Source organism: Prorops nasuta, unplaced genomic scaffold (assembly GCF_024137725.1).
Source record: "Prorops nasuta isolate Cenicafe-Biocafe unplaced genomic scaffold, Cenicafe_Pnas_1.2 PNAS00010, whole genome shotgun sequence".
In the NCBI taxonomy this organism is placed as follows: Eukaryota; Metazoa; Arthropoda; class Insecta; order Hymenoptera; family Bethylidae; genus Prorops; species Prorops nasuta.
The window spans coordinates 2,967,940-2,982,063 of record NW_027116807.1 but is presented as its reverse complement, the minus strand read 5'-3'; the positions used below and the strand labels follow the sequence as shown (position 1 = coordinate 2,982,063).

The following is a 14,124-nucleotide window of genomic DNA, read 5'->3' as shown; positions in this document are numbered from 1 at the left end:
TCAACATTACGAAGATACACAGGAAACCGTAGAGGGTTTCTCGTAAATTATTGATTAAGGAAATATGTATCTGTTTGTCCTTTCTTCGTTTTCTTTATAATGGAAAATAGAGATCAGACTTACCCGATCTTTGTTATCAGCTTTCCATGAACATGAAGGTAAGATGTTACGAAACGCTTATTGACCTGTGGAAAATGAAAGGAAATTTTATACAAATCAAGCACAATCCTTTTTTAATTGAAATGTCGATTAATTGGGGAATAAAATTATTCTCACCTCTACGCTTGTTAATCGCGCTAAATCCTCTAAATCACTTTCAGCCAATCTGGTTTCGCTAGTCGTAGCCTGAGTAGTGGTGCGCCTGACTCTTCTACCGCCGGGATGAATCCAAATTTCTCTCCTCAATCCACCACTAATGTTGTTCGCTCCTTCTTTCTCCTTCATCCTAGCTCTCTCCTTCCATTCTCTCTCTTCCTTGCGTTTACGCTCGGTTGATTCGTACTAGATGGGAGAACAAAATAATTATACTTAAATCTCCTTTCCTAGAGTAAGTAAACTTAGTATTAAACTGAGTAAACTCTACTTTTGAATTATCGGGTTTAGTGGAATTACACATATGATAGACAAGCATTATATTACGCGTGTACAGTAATACGTGATTCTTCATGCTTGCCTAAACGAAAAGTCAGATGTACAATTTCATTCATAATGACACTATCAATAACAGCTAGGGAATGTACGTGCCAATGTGCATGTATTAAGCAGCGTTTGAAAATCAATATCATCGTGTATTCCATCAGTTTGTTGCATCAGAGCGTACGAAGCGATAAATATGCTTGTATCACATCGAAAAAATAAGAAACATCAGACCAAAAGATACAATTCTGGTGAGTTATTTCAATTAATTTTTAACTTGATAATTAAAAGTTCTAATATAAAATGGGACAGGCGTCAGCAGCTATAAATGTACATATGAAAAGAAAAGATCTATCGATATCCTTACAAGCGCGCATTACTACGTACCAGTATAAAAAGTTTAATTAAGCCTTTGCACTTTAAAAATGATATCTAAGCGATTCACACCAAGTATCAAATTTTACTTACGTAATGCAGATACTGGCAGCAAAATAAAATACAAAATTATTAACGTTAGTGTCATTAAGAAAATTAGTCGATTGAATCGTAGCGTTAACTTACCTTTTTCCTATTTTCTTCAAGCAGAACAATTAACCTTTCTTTAGCAGAATGAAGTGGATTTGATGCCATGAGAGAACGCATATAGTAATATACCGCATCTAATTTTCGTCTCTAAACAAAACAAAAATTAAATAAGAAAAATAAGCCCAAAGTGATTATTATTAATCAAAATATGCATTTTTACACATGAGATACGTACAGCATAATAGGCTAATAAAGCAAGTTGATTGTATGGTCGACCATTTTTGGGATTAATTTGCTGTGCTTTCAAGTACCACCTAAAAATATATAATTATTATTGTAACTCGCGCGCGTGCACCTCACAGCTTTGATCTTGTTGCACTCAACAATGTACTCACTGTCTAGATTTTCCATAATTCGTAGTTTCATTAGCCTGCTCCTTATATCTGGCCAAATCTCCCAAGAACAAGCATATCTTTTGTGCACTAACCAAGGCTAAGCCCAAAATACCAAGACCTTTTGGTGGAGTTAACGATACGAGAAACATATCTAATTTGAAATCATATGTATTTTCAAGAGTGGTCAACAAGCCTTCCAAATACGTTGTGCCCTCGTCAATGATATTCAACATAATTTTTTTATAAGGTTCGCGACTTTCAGCGTTTTCTTTAGGCATTGCCTCCCTTAATCTCTCGATCATATTATAAAATAATATTTTCCAAAAGTGTTGCTCGACGTTCTCGGCTTGACAGAATTTAATATCAGTCTCTAATAAAGTCTTTAAAGTCTCTTGTAGGAATTGTCTTATGTATATCACTCGTTCCCAGTTTGACGTAAATCTGCCTGAATTTAGTAGCCATTGTAGCTCCGTATCAGCCCTTTCAATATCGAATAAAAGATACGGGTTTTTTGCAGATCGAAAACTATAATGCAAAAAGTAGTTACGTTATGAAATATATGAGACTGCAATCATTAATTATAACAGTAATTTTTATGCAACGATTGAAACTACTCACCTTTCCGAATAGGGATCATACCACGGTGGTTTCATATTGCCAAATTGATCTGTTACTGGGGGCAAACCATCCAACGGTGGGTCTTGAAAATTGTGATGCGATGCACTAACTGTTGGGCGCGATGGAAATATAGGAGCTCCTGGGAGCTGCGTTGTTGAATCATTTTCCCTAAAACACACAATTGTTAATATATAAATATAATTTCAAAGTATTCACCGCAATGAATAATAATTACCTTTGAGACACAGCTCTACTACCAGGTGAAGTAATAACAATTGGCTTATTAGGATTATTCGGATCAAATAATGTTCGTGGTTGCTGTGTACTTTGTTCTCTAGGAGCTGGTTGATTAGAAGGCGGTGATTGGCTATTATCGGGTAAAACAAGAACACCTGGTGGTTGAGCATTTTTAAGTCCAGTAGGAGATGGTTGACGAGTCGTGTTAATGTTCAATAATGGAGGAATAGCTGGCTGTACTGAAACTTTAGGGGTTTGCCTTCCTTCGTCTGAATCGCAAATCGACATTTTTCTACCCGTTCTCCAATTTTCTTCTATTAATCGATCCGATGGTCTAAACATAAAGTATTTTATTTTTTTCTTCATCCATCTCTTCTTGTTTTAAATAATTATTCTTAATTACACGTAGATTATCGATAGATATGTATTTCACCTGTGTCTGTGATGATTGTCGAAAGCACGATTGCTACTGCGAAAATTTCTATCTTTGCTTGATTCTCGACTACGTTGATTACGCGATCTTCTATCGTTTCTTCTGCTACCACCACCTCCACTCTTCTGATTGTTATAATTATTATTTTCTCTGTTCTGTTGATTATTCTGTCTTTCACGGCTGTTTACCCTCTTGTCTCGGCTTGTACTTCTAAAATGGAAATATTCTAAATCTTATAATACCGATAGAAAAAATTAATAAAACAAACAAAGTTACCTGTCTCCTCCGCCCTTCCTATCACGATGTCTTTTCTTGCTAGAACGTTTACTGGTTTCACTTGCAGTGTGATTTCCAGGTGCATTTACACTCTCACGCAAACTTAGAGCTGATGAGCTGCGACTGGCGTGTTCTGCTTCTAACTTTTCTGTTAGTTCGACTTCTTCGCTCCAATCCTACATATTTGTAATAGATATTAATTGTAGAGCTTGAAACAATCAATTTTATTCTCTTTTTAACAATGTATAGACTTACAAAAGCCTTATCCGTAAGTGTGTTCGTTATGGAATTAAAAGGCTCGTTCTTGGGCTGGGTGGTGCTCAAGCTTTGATCTGTATTACTGCTCTCGCGAACATAATCACGTTCATTTGATTTACTATCTACTCGTTGTCTGTCAAATATAAGAATTTTATATAAATTGTGCAAAGGATGATATAAATTTTCCAACAGAAAAATAAAAATTAACTTTAATGCGACAAGTAAAATTGGTTACTTGCTTCAAAGCAAATAGGAAAAAGTAATGTCGAACATACGCATGATAAGTACGATGTGAAGTTAGAGGGGGCGATACACCTCTACGTTGATTATCGGGTGACACTTGACGACGTCTGTGCGAGGTATTTATAGAAATTGTTGGGCACATGGATGGTGATGGGGGTTTTATACTGTCAGCTCTGCTTAAACTTTCCATGCTAGTATACATTGTACTATTGCTTCCACGACGATCGTAAGACCTTAAATTGTTTAGAAGACAATTAAGATTTCAAAAGTATATGAAAATAATTAAATTTTTTAGCGAAATAAGAGCAGATCCATACCGATTTATACACTCTTGACTCGGAGTGTGAGATCGAGAACTAGGGGCTGAACACTGGTCAGGTGTAATGGGTCTAACAATACTGGGTAGATTGTCCTCTTCCGGCCTATATCTACCTCTGCCTCTACTTCTCGTTGGAACAGTATTAGACCAGCTAGGTTGTGGTGGCAGTGGACCAGATGGAGGTAAATTTTGCATTGTTTGAGAGTGCTGTATTGCTGGCGGATATTTATAAATGGATGCGCCCTGGAAAGTTTAACATCAAGTTTATTGATAGATTCTTAATAAAATTAAACTAAAAACGAGGGAACAATGATGCTTACTTGGAATGTTACAGTAGTGCCATTCCAAGATTCTTCTAGTGATGGTGGCGGTGTAATGCCATTATCCAAAAGATGTTTTCTTTGAAGCCGTGGTGGTAACGATTCTAATTTTGAACTTTGAAGAAAACCATCTCGCATTCCTCTTTTACCTGAAGGAGGCTTGCCTTGATACTTCTCTGCGTGACTTAAGGGCTCTACACTACGCGTATCACGAGTGCGAGAAGGTTCTTTCACATTGCTTGGAACAGAATTGAGGGGTTCGGAGCCCTGAAACAATTAATGCACATAAATAGTAGAATTTAGCTCATATCTTAAACTTTTTATTTGCACTCTATACGCTTTACTAAATTACCTGCCGCAACTCTCGTAAATTGTCCTTTCTATTTCCATTATTCCTAGAACCTACTGGTGAATCTGACCTCCAGCGTTCCTCATTTTCATTACCATGCCGATTTCGACGATTGCCCGAATATCTTTTACCTTGATCATCTCTATTTCTACTACTGCCCTCCCTATCACGGCTTCCTTGTCTGCTAGAACGACTGCGATAATTGTCATTTCTTTGCTTGCTGCTGGAATGACTATCACGATCAATGCTAATTTCTCTATTACGTTCTCCTTCCCACCCACTGCGTAATCTTGAATAAAATAAACAATGTAATGACTGTAATACTTTCTCAAATTAAATTAGCTAAGAATTCTTTACCTATTAGATACATCTTGCTCAGCCATTGCTTCTTTCACTTTCTTCGGTACATACAACTGTTGCTCTGGTTTTTTGTTCTTCTTTCTCGGATCATTGCCCATGTGCAAATTCTTAGAGGTTTGCATATCTTCACTGTTACTATCATTTTTGTAATTTATTTGTGTATCGTATAGTTTGTCTGAAATATCATCGATTTCAGACAACAAGGAGCAATTTTGAGATCTACCAATACTTGGCTGCTTTAAACGATGTTGCACAGAATTAGGTCTAGGCTTCTCCGTCAAGTTATTTTCAAGATCATAATCCTCTGTCGTTCTTCCTGACTTCCTTAAAGGACCACTACCAGGTCTATATAAAGCTTGTGGTGGAGCTCTACTCCCTCCACCTCGTAAACCCATTAGCCTGTCTTTATCCAGCTTAGGATCTGTAGAATTATCTGCAAATTATGATAAAAAAACATTATCACCCACATGGCTTCTCTTTGCATTCTGGAAATAATAAATTAAAATATCTCATTGTATTTATATTAAATTGAACAGTTTAAAAGCAATCTGCGAAAGAGCATATCTTAAACTTTCATATACATCCATATATGCAATCTGTTAACAAATGGTGCATAAACACACACACACACACACACATATAATTATATATAAATAATAAAATAACCACTCTTCACCAAACAAATAGCTGATTTCAAAACTTTTACAAAAAGTTTATAGATTACGCAAAGTTGGAAAAATTTGTGTAATTTCGACACTGGGTTGATTGTTGACGTTCTTGACAATTCGTTTTATAAAATGGGATAGAAAAAACATATTTTACTAGCAACTATGGTACTTATTCTTAATTCTACAGCTAGATTATTTACAAGATTCGTCTGAATGAGCGATTCACCGGTTGCAATTGAAAATTTTACTAAATCCAAACAGAAAGATCGTCTTGATTGTATTTAAGGTTAGCTTGTTTGGATGAGGTTAACTTGCTCTATTCAAGTAATTAAGGAAGAAGCAATTTTTTCTGCACCTAAGAGACACTTTAACCAAAGTAACTCGTGAAATGTAAAGTGTTGCAGCTGAAAAAACTTTAATTAACATCGCTTCTTTCATTATACCTTGCGAAATTCCTCCCCACTTTCTGCGTCCTTTGTCACGGTTCGCCATATTAAAATACAATCAGACAACAAATTTGTGTAGGGTCAATGGAGAGTGTGTTCAATGTGGGAAATTGTATCGTTCTCTTCGTGCTATAATGGGTGTATTCAGCCCAGACCTGCATATTTTTTGTTGAGAAAGTACCAGCCTTGGCAGTTCAGGCAATACAGTTCATGTCACGGAAACTGTACTAAACTGTAGGAAATTAATTTATCGACCTTCTGGCTGACTTCAATCAGTAAATTCTCTGCTAAAGTTCCTATTCTATTTATTTACTCTAAACAGACCGATTCAATTTCCCGCGATATCTGGAACTTGGAAGTTAATTCGTAATTGAAATCGGTTAAGCTCATTCTGTATACTAAGCGTCATAAATGGGTCGCGTTCCGAGTCACGCATATGCGCGCAGTAAGAACTTAAATTCTATAATAAATGTGACATAAACTGTACATTCTATGCGCTTCATGCATAATTTGGAATGCACCCATGGATACCCCGCTCACACACACACACACACGAGTCATCTCTCACCAATGATGCCCAAGTCCTGGGGTCTGCCATTTTAAACTATACATATACTACGCTGTATAGTAAGTAGCTTTGCTATAGGAATGGATTGTCAATTATAAATCGGTTATGACCGTCGTAAGAGTACAATGTGGTTACTGCTAATTTTGCAATGTATTGATGTTCTTTCCTTACACTGCGGGAAATTGATTTGAATGTAGTTTGTCTATCATCGCTCTATTTTTTAACGCACAAAAATTATATTCTACATTATAGATAATCTACATACGAATAAATTTTCCGTAGTATTGTGTGGAGTTAGCATTGCCGATGTCCTATTTATATATTACGGTCATATGAAGAATTGAAGAAATCTTCGTTACTAATCTAATCAATAATTTATTTATAAACTTTACTCGTGGTTCGTCATTGGTTAGTTATGTAGAAAATAAATAATACAACTCTATTATGTATAAAAATTTATTTATTATCAACAATTTACATATCACAAGCGGCGTAAAAAAACACTGTAATGGAAACTTAGTTTCACAAAATCAAATATTCATTTATAGTTTTTAATTTTTTCTTCCACCTGATTTTCGCTGATATTTTATAATACGCTTTCACATGAAACTTTCAATTGTTATTCAGTCCTTCATTAAAAACATTAATGCAATAAATTACGTAAAATTTGGTTAATTTAAACGTATATAACAAGGCCGTTTCTGTTTAATGTCTATTAAATATATGTATATTACTTCTCCATAGTTCTCAGTGGCTTCTCCTTTGTCGTTGGTATAAAACTCTGCGATCTTCTAATTCTTTCTACGACCCTCCAAGGTCTGGTTACGACCATTTCTCTTTCCAATAAGATTTCTGCTTCCTCTGCACGTTTTGCTTTCGCTCTGGCTATACGAAGCTCGGCATCCAACCTTTGTCTCTCTGCTTCCAATTCTCCCAGTCGCAACTCTGCCTCTAAACAAATATCTTACGCTTTAAACAAAATTCTTGTTCTTACACACTTATCATATACTCATAGTTATTAAATATTTATATTACCATGCAATTGCCGTTCATTTTCTTCTTGTTTACGCTCAAACTCTAAACGCTTCAGTTTCTCGGACTGCAATAATACTTCTTGCTGTTCTTGGATCCTTTCTAAGTGCTCTCGCTTTTCCCATTCCTCGCGTAACACTCTCGCTTGCAGGCTTCGTACTGGTAATTGAAAAATAAAAATAGAATTATAATAAGAAAATATTGCATGTTTCAATCGAAGGAACTAAAGAACTACCTATTTCTTCGTCCCGTAATGCTTGTTTTTCTTCCTGCAACAAAATTTCTAGTTTCTGTTTTACGTCTTCCAATTCTTGTACTTTGGCACATTCTTCTTTTGACAACACTTCTAATCTTCTGGCTTCAAGCTCGGCTGCTATTCTTGCTTTCCTCTCCTGTTTTAGCTCCAATCTGGTTTCTTCTTTTTCTTGCTTCATTGCCTTTGTCAAATTAAAATTGTTTTTAATTATTCTATCGAGACTAAGTAAAATAGACCGAAATTAGTTTATTTTTTATAACGCGTCGACTAACTTGGCGTAAAGACCTCCTTTCGTCAGCTAACATTCTTTGATACGAGACTTTTTCGCCGGAATTTCGAATAGCGATTTGCAACGCTGCCAACCATTGCTGTCTTCCTTTGTGATCTTCCGCTACTAATTCTATGCATCTATGTTCTGATGTGCTCAAAACAAATCTTCTGTCAGGCTTGTTACTGCAGCTATTCGACGACGTATCCGCCCAGCAATTTGCATTTAGCGTTATTACGCCAGATGGTTCCTTTTGTTGGGAATCTTTGTAATACGCTAACTCTCCGGGCCTCAGTACGAACCAAAAGAAACGTAAAGTTGGCAAAAGGAATCCTTTCTTCATTAAATAGCCCTATTTAAAATTCCATCCTTTATTAGCCTAGTAGCGTGCCCACAGTTTTAATTGAAAAAACCAAATTCCACATTACTTTTTTGATAACATCTTCTATGTATATTTGGTAAAGATCGTCGACTGCCTCTGCCAGTGCCATACTGTCCAGTGCTCCCCCTCCACTGTATTTGGATTCCAGAACCGCCAGAAATGTAGAAAATCTTTTTACAAGTAAATTTTTATATTAATTCATACAATAATTTACACCAGTGTAAACCCCGCAACCAATCCAAATATTTATAAATACCTAAACGTTCCAATCGCCATTGATAATCCTGCAAAATCTGTCGCGTCCCACTGCAGTCCCAGTGACGTTACTAAGTGAGAAGCTACCTGCGCCACTTCCTCGCTATGCATTGTTACCTGTAAAACCATCATTAAAAAATATGAGAAATAATGTATGCTTAAAAAACTATCGAAGATACCGTTAATTTTAAATGTTTCTTGTACGAACCAAGTAAGAGGGATCCGTAGAATCCATATCGATCTCGGCTAATAAACAAAATACTCTAAATAACTGATAAACGCCAAGATCTGCGAACACCGAATGTGACCGCTGCAAATAGTTTTTCTTACACACCAGCCAACAGATCTCATCAATACCCTCCTGCAAGGCTCTGTAGCTTTTTATTGACATTGCGTCGGTGATGGATGAGAAAACCTTCGAGTTTAACATGACAACAAAAAACCGTATAATAGTTTAAAAAGTAATAATAATTAAAAAATTACAGAAGTGGAAATATAAGAAAAGGTGACCGATCCAACTCATGAGTTTTACGCTAATAAAAATTTGAGTAAAGTTTAAAATATTATGAGTATCTTTTATTTCATTATTATAGCAGTGCGATATGGAAGAATTTTCTTTTTTGTATATAATCGTATCTATATAAATGTAACTTTTAGTTGCTGGTTTTTAAATGGTTGGTCACCTTGAATGAGAACATAATTGTACATTACTTCTTTTTGCAAGTAAAACATGTAGTGCTCGAATGTAAGGGAATGAGTACTTCTAAAATGTTCGAGCCCCTTTTCAACTCCGTATAAATCCATTATCGTTCCTATATTAGCTGTTAAAACCTATGAATAATATAAAAGTAGTTTAAGTATGAATCACAGACTGCTTTGTAAAAGTTATTCTTAGCCACGCCCGATATTATATTTATATAATAAAAACATAGCTCACCTTTAATTTTGATTTAGGAACGACATCAACCTGATTTCCGTGCAAAGCGTAAAAAGCATGCCAAATGCTATTTGTTAAATTTTTCAACAAATGTGCCATTGTGTTCGATGATAGATGCAGAGAGTTATAGCTGATATAAACACAGAAATCAGCAACAGGTGTCGAAACGCTTCAAACAAATTATTCTTATCGTTATCCCATGTTCGTATTGTAGGGCGAATAAGGTTGAATCACCAGGAACTAAAATAGTGTGTTGTTACAAAATGAAACAGCTTTTTTCCTCTTCTTTGGTACTGTACGTATATTTTATCAAAACGATGGGCTTAGATGAATACAATAAACCATATATCATTTTACCCAAGTAAGTTTTCTGCGCAGACTCAGTTAGTCATAGGGAAGGGGGGACTGCTCATGGTGATCTTCTCTCTTGGCGTTCTTTTCGTGACGTCAGAACTGCCTCGTATACATTACTCACAAGCACGGTCCGTGCTTGCGGCTAGAATAGTGCGACCTTACCGCTACGGTTTCTGAACACGACGGATAACCAGCCAATCAGTGACAAATACGGCGGCGCTCACAATCCTTAGCGCTCTCTAATGTAGACCAGGCATTAATTCTCAGAACACAGTCATTGATCAGCCAATCAGAGACTAGAAATACATTACTTTATTCCTAATCTCGTTTCCACCTAGCGGCAAATTAGATAACTATAATTTAAAAGTACGAATGTTAATTCATTCATTTCTAATCTATTATAGGTTCTCCTAATTTTATAAATTTGTATGAGTTACTCATCAGATATTTAAAAAATTAACATGATTTTTAAAGTTCTCTTAATTTCTACATTTTTCAATCATATTCTCTTTTCAACGGTTTTTAAATTAGAAATAAGTGTGAAAGAGGGGAAAAATAAGAACACAATTGAATTTCGATATATCTTTATTTTTTTTCCCTTCGCCTTGTTTTTTACAAGTAACTTGAGATCTAAAAATAACCATATAACTATATAAGTAAACTCCCTGATTCCACATATTGTGTTCACTGCTCGAAATTGCTTTTCCTCAGCAAAAACCTAGATGTGCTAAAACTCCTAATAAAATCGGTGAATGTCACCATTAATAATTTCTTACTGAAGTACTTTTGGTTTTACTGACATCCATATAACAAAGTCACATGGAAGTCTGTAATAAGCCCTCTCACCACGTCAAGGTAGTACTCATTCGAGAGGGTAATTCTGGAACAGCTAACACTTTGAAAAATGCTTAAAACATTTGCTTTTATCTATATTCCAACATTAAATAAAATTATTGAAGATGTTGAAATTACTATGAAACGCGTCATGTAACACAGGAACTACATACGCCTAGCATTTTCAGCCAAATTCGAAATAAAATTTCAGTAAAGCTAGTCAATTCGTTCAAAAAACAATATCTATTTAAAGGCTATTATCGGATATGGTGGAATTTTCCTAAAGAAAAATATTAAGTTTTTAACAATGATTATTCCAACGGTAATAAAGGTGAAGATGTAGCCAAAATTAAATCAAAAGGCTCAAACATTTATTATGCTATAAATTTTTCATATAATATATTATACTAAAGGTTTCAAATTTGTATTTCTTATATTGAAATGAAATACGTATTGTACTGCACAGTATGCTAAAAAACAGAAGTCTAGCAGACTAGATTTAACAACCTAAAATTTCAACAAATAATTTGAAAATATTTTCGTTATTCTATCATTTAAATCATTTACCGTCCGGGTAATGGTATTTCAGGAGCATGTTACCTAGGGCATGTGTTTCATTGGTTGCTACAAGTATACATAAGAAACTTCCTGATGCACGGTCGGTACTCTATTCCTCAATATTTTACCATTTTCTGTTTTAACAGTAACCGTTATATACACAGTTTTTAAAAATTATTTTGTAACATTTATAATTTTAAATATGTCTGAAATTTTTGCAACATTTTCTCTTGTGTATTCAACATTATCAATTTTATAAACACTGAATTAAACTGCAGCTAATACTCATTCAGCGTTAAAAGATTGAAAATATTTAAAGAATTATGCAAATGTTAAAGAAAATTATGTTTTCTTTTATAAATTACAGTAAGGTTAAAATTAGAATTACTTATTACTTTCTGACAAATTGTTTATACCATATGTATAATAAGGTAGAAAAGCACGGAATATTTAGTCTTGACTTTCTCAGAGCTGAATACATTTTTGAAACAATGTGCAGTGTTAAAAAACAAACAATGAAATACATAGATATTGCCAGTATGTATTTGTAAATCTTTAGTAGGGCAGTGAGAATGAAAAAATATATGGTGCTTGAGAGAGAAACCAGCAATACAAAAACCTGAGCCGTTAAATAAAAATTTATCAGTTTAATTAGTAAAGTCGCAAACGGTCTGAGTGGAAAATAAAGTTTCTCTCGAAATCTCTCAGATAGAAAAACGAGGATGATTCTTGAGCTGAGAATACGTGCTGTGCGTGCGTTTATATGTTTACAGAAATTGTTACGAGGCATCGTCGTTTGAAGTAGTCACCCTCCGCACTGCCCTTATTTATGCCAAAGTGACCGTTCTCGGTCACGACAGACGCGTCAAGGTACTTAAGGGCAGGTAAATATACCCTAAATCACGGAGAGGAGGGAGGTGGGCATAGATCTCACTGCTGCGCTTAAAACGACACTCCGGTTCGTGTGCCACTATTGTCAGCATCGTCATTCTACGCTACTGCCCTGTCTGATGCCTCCGTCTTGCTACCTTTAAAAATCATCCCTTATCCTCTCATCTCCCACCAAGTCGCCCCCTTTTAAGCTAGATTTTCCACAAGGACACAAATTCGAAATAAATACCTCTACCTGATCTTAAAATGAACAGCTCCATTTTACAATATTACAATCAGTTTTTCCTCGAGTCAAACAATACTACCCACCTCGTTTTTATAAATTATAAAGTTTAATAATAATGATATTTTTGTATCATATTATAACCATACGTTCTTTAGTTTACTGTATCCTTGAGTTTTACGTTACTACTTTAAAAAAAAAACAATATAATACAAATTTTTCGTAGAAATCAATAGCCTCGTCCGATGGGACGACAAAAATATAAGGATTGCATTGAGCGATTCTCTATTTAGTAGCCGGCAACAAATAAAAGCAATATCCATCGATAAAGCCATATGCCTCATATAAACATTATTAACAACAGACCTGATTAAGAAGCGGCAGTTTTATTATATTTACCGAACATGTCATCTCGGGCAAAGTGAGAGTTGCACATGTATACCCAGGAGAAATAGGCGGAGCTTGGACGATAAACACGTCGAAGAAGCGTCGGAGAACCAACCGTAACCTTATAAATTACAATTAAAATTTCTACGTATTAAATTTTATATAATTTTATTTGTTAATGTCAAATTCCATTATCATTTACTACGTACGGTAAATAGCAATTACTGTTATGATATTTAACTTTTATAGGGCGTAATTTATTTTGTTCCGTGCAAAATAGGTTTTATTAATTCTTTCGAATTTCCGAAAAACATAGAGAGGTAAATGAAAAAATTTATTAACTTTGATAGTGAAAATCTTGAACCGCATATTGTTTTGTACGTGTACATATACCAATCGCTAGGTAGAGTGAAAGCTTTTTGAGCAGAGGAGGAAGAGCAAGTAGTGGTGGATTGTGTAGATTGAGAGGAGGTCGACATCGTATGTGTGGGCTTGGGAGTATATGCGCAGACCGTTAAACGAGAAGGGGATGGTCTCGGTGCTGGAGGCCAGCCAGGGGTAGAAGCCATTACCAGCACAAAGCTACCACCAGATTGCCGTCGGGGTTTGCGTTACCTCGCCTTCCCTCTCCTTCTCGCTCTCTTTTGCTCTCTCCCATACACATACACGCTCTCTCTCCCTCCCTCTCTGCAGTACGAGGTCTCGTTCTCTCTCTCCTCTATCTCAAACGTTTACCCTCGCTTACCAACCAATCCACGATTGTCATCTTTCTCTCCTTCTCCGTTGCTTCGTTCGTATTCATGATTCAAATTCAATTGTCTTTTATCTGTCGTCCTAGCGGCCCCGAGTCGCTGATGATGGAATCGCCGAGATCAGAAAATTTGTCCCCTCACTGCTCTTCTTGTTTCACCCCTCCTCCTTTGCCATACACGCTTAAATTCTATCAAGATACCTGTACAATTTTCTCTGTTCATATTCTAACACAAATTTGCTATATACACAACTTTCTTAATATTTATAAGTGGAAAACTCTATTAGGATTATTGTAAAAACACAACATTAAATGTACAGTAGAGTAAAATATGATTAAGCATAA

At 35.5% G+C, this 14,124-nt stretch overlaps 2 protein-coding genes and 1 long non-coding RNA gene across 6 annotated transcripts in view; 1 reads left to right on the top strand and 2 right to left on the bottom strand.

The window, feature by feature from the left end:
• The window catches only part of LOC136777022 (telomerase-binding protein EST1A-like), a 78,389-nt gene extending 72,257 nt beyond the window's left edge, over nt 1–6,132 (bottom strand). For 2 of the 4 annotated variants that reach the window (XM_066733031.1, XM_066733032.1), the window contains exons 1-16: nt 6,081–6,129; nt 4,967–5,402; nt 4,613–4,898; nt 4,261–4,527; nt 3,939–4,183; nt 3,654–3,854; nt 3,376–3,511; nt 3,121–3,296; nt 2,845–3,054; nt 2,410–2,745; nt 2,175–2,342; nt 1,557–2,081; nt 1,397–1,475; nt 1,198–1,308; nt 277–501; nt 124–185 (exon numbers count right to left, since the gene is read on the bottom strand). In XM_066733031.1, the coding sequence (XP_066589128.1) occupies nt 124–185; nt 277–501; nt 1,198–1,308; nt 1,397–1,475; nt 1,557–2,081; nt 2,175–2,342; nt 2,410–2,745; nt 2,845–3,054; nt 3,121–3,296; nt 3,376–3,511; nt 3,654–3,854; nt 3,939–4,183; nt 4,261–4,527; nt 4,613–4,898; nt 4,967–5,402; nt 6,081–6,129 (3,512 nt within the window). Of the gene's footprint in view, nt 1–123; nt 186–276; nt 502–1,104; nt 1,117–1,197; nt 1,309–1,396; nt 1,476–1,556; nt 2,082–2,174; nt 2,343–2,409; nt 2,746–2,844; nt 3,055–3,120; nt 3,297–3,375; nt 3,512–3,653; nt 3,855–3,938; nt 4,184–4,260; nt 4,528–4,612; nt 4,899–4,966; nt 5,403–6,080 lie in introns of all 4 variants that reach the window. The other 2 variants (XM_066733034.1, XM_066733033.1) reach the window with 2 other exon arrangements.
• Nucleotides 1–14,124, top strand: part of LOC136777029 (uncharacterized) — a 212,350-nt gene that overhangs the window by 188,567 nt on the left and 9,659 nt on the right. The gene's annotated exons all lie outside the window — the stretch shown is intronic.
• Nucleotides 7,116–10,151, bottom strand: LOC136776758 (differentially expressed in FDCP 6 homolog). The gene is made up of 9 exons (XM_066732576.1): nt 9,782–10,151; nt 9,556–9,675; nt 9,053–9,259; nt 8,846–8,961; nt 8,636–8,759; nt 8,212–8,559; nt 7,919–8,120; nt 7,687–7,842; nt 7,116–7,602 (listed from the first exon to the last, which is right to left on the bottom strand). Exons 1-9 carry the CDS (start codon nt 9,878–9,880, stop codon nt 7,382–7,384), a joined length of 1,593 nt encoding a protein of 530 aa, XP_066588673.1. The 5' UTR covers nt 9,881–10,151; the 3' UTR covers nt 7,116–7,381.

What these genes read in the sequence shown, in the direction of transcription:
- LOC136776758 (XM_066732576.1), bottom strand. Translation starts at nt 9,880, where the DNA reads ATGGCACATTTGTTGAAAAATTTAACAAATAGCATTTGGCATGCTTTT. An exon ending in TTCCTAAATCAAAATTAAAG is followed by an intron (nt 9,676 to 9,781) that starts GTGAGCTATGTT and finishes TATTATTCATAG; the next exon opens with GTTTTAACAGCTAATATAGG. An exon ending in AAAGGAGGTCTTTACGCCAA is followed by an intron (nt 8,121 to 8,211) that starts GTTAGTCGACGC and finishes AATTTGACAAAG; the next exon opens with GCAATGAAGCAAGAAAAAGA.